Source organism: Aedes aegypti, chromosome 1, assembly GCF_002204515.2.
Source record: "Aedes aegypti strain LVP_AGWG chromosome 1, AaegL5.0 Primary Assembly, whole genome shotgun sequence".
In the NCBI taxonomy this organism is placed as follows: Eukaryota; Metazoa; Arthropoda; class Insecta; order Diptera; family Culicidae; genus Aedes; species Aedes aegypti.
In genome coordinates this window covers 148,126,631-148,131,122 of record NC_035107.1, presented here as the reverse complement: position 1 = coordinate 148,131,122, position 4,492 = coordinate 148,126,631, and the positions used below count along the sequence as shown (strand labels likewise).

Sequence of the window (4,492 nt, the reverse complement as noted above, 5' to 3'; positions counted from 1 at the left end):
ATTCACTAGATCCTATCGAACAAACAAAAATCAATTTTGTTTACACTAAACGTTTTCATAACAAATTCCACGATTATTCAAATCGACAGACGATAAAATATCGTTTCATAGATCAGACAAAACTTTAGCAGAGAAGGTATGGCCCAAAAAACTATGCGCGGAAAAACAATCTGATTTCTATCGAACCCCAAATAGAATGTTTTGACGTATAACCAAAAAACTTGTAAAAAAAACTTCAATTTTTAAATGGTAAAAATTGTAATTTACGTTTTTTAGCTTTTAATTAAACCTGGAATATTTTTGAAATATCGGGAAAAAACCGAGAGAAAACCGGGAATTTGAAAATGACTTTTCACTGGCCACCCTGTGAAGGGAATCAGACCTGAACCACTCAGATATAAAGTGAATCAGACCTGAATCACTTGAATATTACATTGATCAGACCTGAAGTATATCAATTTGAGTTATATTAGAGCTGAATTACATAAATATTGAATGAACAAGACTATGAAAATTCCACGCAAATGAAGTGTATCAGACCCAATTTACTGGAATATGGAGGGAACCACTGGAATACCTGGAGTACCTTGAATATAAAGTGAATCAGACCTAAATGACAAGAATATGGAGAGAATCAGACCTTAATCACTTCAACAAGAAGTGAAATAGACTTGAATCACTTGAATGTGAAGGAAAACAGTCTTGATTTACTTGAAAATGAAGTGAATCAAACCTGACTATGAATTCGATCAGATCAGACCTTAATTAATAGAATATTAAATGCATCTGCAGTGAATCAGATCTGATTTACAATAATCTGAAAAACTCAAGAGCTTTTCAATAATTTCGTAAGGCAAATTTCAGAAGGTTTCATCCCACACTTTCCTCATAATATGTACATTACAGGTAGTCATTTTTTAATAATGAAGTTATTGTTTTACTCGGCATGGGCTTTTATTTCAGCTGTTACTCCCAAAGCAAAATTCGAAGTTTTTTTGTTTTCAAATAGTGTGCTTAAGATTAGGAACACTAAAACGTGATTTGCAGAATGAAAACGCTACGTTATGAGTGCATAAATGCAGTTTTCTTATAATTCATCACTTGCAGCCTTGTCCAGAATTCTCCCTGACTTGAACGATTCCATTATATTCAGTCTTAAGTTGAGATCAGCTTTCTTGTTGTCACTGATTTTACCCTTCAGCAGATTTCGCACGCGATCCTTCTCGCTTGCAATGAACTCTTGGACCGATTTGTCCAATTGGGCCATTTTCCTCATCAACGTTAGATAGATTTGGAACGATTTGTGTGCCTTTTCCGCTTCGTAAAGGCCTTCCATTTGCTCCACTTCGGACACAATCTGAGCTAGGGCATCTTTTGATTTTTTCGGGCAGGAGAACTTGGCAGCCAGCTCGTCTACCTCCTTCAGACAGCCCGGCAATCCAATGTACAGATCGGTATTCGCACTGATAAATTTGCGCAGGCTTTCGACCGTAATGGGATCATCTTCCGGATAGTCTACGTACTTGTCCAGCGTTTCATTGTTGAAGAGCTTTATGACGGGATACTTTTCAGGAATTTTGAAACGCTTTCCCAGGTCTGCGTTTTCTTTTTCTCCATAGTCCTTTATTCCGACCAAGGCGAAAAGCAGATCATCTAAAATTGAACGATAGTTAGTTTACTATTAGCACCATAAAAAAAGTTAAAACGACCATTCTTACCAAGAGCCTCATTTGATTCCAAAGCAAAGTTAATGAATGCTTCATGCTTTTCTCCATACGGGAATGCAACGTCGAACTTAACCAAAGTGTATCTGAATCTCTTGACTATTCTATCGAAACTCAACTTGTCCAATTCTACACAGCCATTTGATGCCCAACTCAGCCCAAGTAAAAATGTTAAAAGCAGGATTGATACTAGTCGGTGCATTTTGCTGATGTTACTAAAATTGTATGAAACGAACGGTTTTGTACAAATCCTTTCGAAGATAGAAAAATGATAAGCGTCAAGAAACCTATTTTTCAGCACCCCGTATATACAGACGTCTAGTGATATTCAAAAGGTGCTAATGATATTGCGTGCAGTGATGTTCACCTAAAGCAGGTCTACGCTAATTATGATGACATGGAATATTCTGATTGGTTGCCGGCCGGCTTAATCAATGTAATGAGATCTGTTTCTCAAACAAAGCATAAATTAAGCAAAGGTGGATTATTCATTTTCGACGATTAATAATTTTGAATTAATATTTATTCCGTTCAATTAATTTGATTAAACAAAGTCTCGCCCAAGCAGAGTATAAAAATACAGTGAAATTTAGCGTATAATACAACTATTTACTAAATGTTCACCTTAATATATCCTTAAAATACGAAACACTAGTTCACGTTCTCGTTCGACCCAAATAAATCCGCACCGACTGGTGGTTGACGACTGCAGAACATACCTGTAGGTACCGTTCTCATGCGTCTATGCATCATATTTACTAGATAGCATATACCTATACACATGCAGCATAGGTCAGTGGTTTCCAACTTTTGGCTGTTAGCGTTCGCCAAAGAGATTTGTGCAACAAAATAATAATAAAAAATAATCAGGTGCCCGAACAATGATTTTTTTATAGTGAGATTTTTAATCAAATTATATATAATAACCACTTGTGTGTACACTCCGACCCCTTTTGATGATTAAACCAAGGTATGATTAATGATTGAAATTTTAATTTAATTGATTAACCTGTATTACAGGCCTGAGTGGAAGCAAAAATACTAAAACCCTCACTGCTCAGCGGTTACTTAGGGGGAAATCCTCTATGCCCGGACATTTTTTGTTTTTTGGTGATATTTCAAAATCCACATTAGTGAGTTCTGTTTGATCTTTCGACCTTGACGCTTGCTTTTGCCGGAGCGAGCGACGAGGGCAGGATCAAACATGTCGCGCGTCGGTCTAGTAAGTGAAAAAGTGGCGTGATCGGGAAGTTCGGTTGGAGTAAGTTAAAAAGTGCCGCGATCGGTTCGTTCTTTTTGATCTTTCGACGACCTTGACGCTTGCTCCTGGGCAGTGCGTCAAGAAAGCCCGAGCTGTCGTCCGTGTTTTTTTTCGGGTCGCGCGCCTATTTTTTTTTCTAAGTGCTAGCCGAGCAAACGAGTGAAGCTGAAAGTGGATTGTGGCTGCTCAGTCAAGGATAACGGATCAATTGGTGAGCTCGTTTCATGCTACTATTTCTAATCTATAAAATATGTATGACTGCACATTTAATCGTTACAATGGTGGGATGTAAATATGATGTTTCAACAAACTATGGATGGTTCGTCACTGTGAGTGTCGACACAAACTCTGATTCATGATTGATTTATGTTTAACATTTTTTTTTTTCAGAACACCCCTTATATACGTTTATTTTTGTAATTAAAAAACTTTGAATGGTTCGACACTACAAGTGTAGACTTGCGAAAGGTTCACTTTATTCAACAAACTTTGGAATAAGAGTGTTCTATGATGTCCCAACCAATTGAGTCTTTTGTTTCTTTTCAAATGAGTAAAATATAATAACACATGCTTTCGTACTGACAGCTGTAGGAATGTTACATTTAGGTATTTGTTCAACAAACTTTGAATGGTTCGTCACCTCAAGTGTCGGCATAACTTTCCTCTACATAGAAATTATATGAACAATTATATTTACGTATAAGCATGTATATATCTCACAAATCATTGTTTATCATGGTCTAATCGTTTATCAAAGTGAATCCTTTGACCCAACGATCCTCCCCATTAACAAACATCCCTCCCAGTAACCTTTGTGGAGATGCAGAGGCAAACACGGTCTCCAAATAGCAAAGGTTACACACTAACATTCCTTCCCTCAATCCCACCTGACTGCAAGGACGTGGCCGGCGCTGTTATTGACCTTGTATAAATAGAGGCACTGAATTATGCACACTGAAGAAGATTATGGCCAATCCCAGCTGAACTTCTAGTTGATTCTTTGTGCATTTTCACTGACTTCGGTCAATCACGGAATAGCAACCATTGATATGTGTAGTCAGTCTAAGCTAAGCTAAGCTAAGATATTTCAAAATCCACATTAGTTTTACCGTTTATTTTTGTACTGTTTAAAAAACTAGCAATATTTTAAGTAAAAAATAACATAAGTAAAAAATAAATCTTTACATTTCATTTTTATGGTGGGTTACATAATTAGCATTAGCATTAGCATTAAGCATTTCGCACAAATTCGTAGGTGGTACAGTCCTACAATTGTATGAGGATAGCCTCCTTCCCGTCCGTTACCAAAGTCAGAGATTTGGGACTAACCTCTAACTCTTAGACAAGATTGACGCATCCTCCAATAATCGAGAGCTGTCCTGGCCACGTCCTTGCGAAAGCTGGGGAATGGGAAAGGATGATTGATTGAACACCTACTTAAGAAAGATGCAGAGAACTCTACGACCTTTCATAGATGTTACGGGATGTTGTGGAATGTTGATGGAAA

At 37.2% G+C, this 4,492-nt stretch overlaps 1 protein-coding gene across 3 annotated transcripts; it reads right to left on the bottom strand.

Annotated features, from left to right (window-relative positions):
- Positions 1-935: 935 nt before the first annotated feature.
- LOC110673987 (protein windbeutel-like) lies at positions 936-2,500 on the bottom strand. 3 transcript variants are annotated; one of them, XM_021850630.1, is made up of 3 exons: positions 2,349-2,500; positions 1,719-2,170; positions 936-1,653 (listed from the first exon to the last, which is right to left on the bottom strand). In XM_021850630.1, the coding sequence occupies exons 2-3, from the start codon at positions 1,924-1,926 to the stop codon at positions 1,088-1,090; spliced, it is 774 nt and encodes a 257-aa protein (XP_021706322.1). In that variant the 5' UTR covers positions 1,927-2,170; positions 2,349-2,500; the 3' UTR covers positions 936-1,087. The 3 variants fall into 3 exon arrangements, with proteins under 3 accessions (XP_021706322.1, XP_021706325.1, XP_021706327.1); XM_021850633.1 differs by having other exon boundaries at positions 1,719-1,975; XM_021850635.1 differs by having other exon boundaries at positions 1,719-1,939.
- Between the last annotated feature and the right edge of the window lie 1,992 nt (positions 2,501-4,492).

What these genes read in the sequence shown, in the direction of transcription:
- LOC110673987 (XM_021850630.1), bottom strand. Translation starts at nt 1,926, where the DNA reads ATGCACCGACTAGTATCAATCCTGCTTTTAACATTTTTACTTGGGCTG. An exon ending in GGAATCAAATGAGGCTCTTG is followed by an intron (nt 1,654 to 1,718) that starts GTAAGAATGGTC and finishes GTTCAATTTTAG; the next exon opens with ATGATCTGCTTTTCGCCTTG.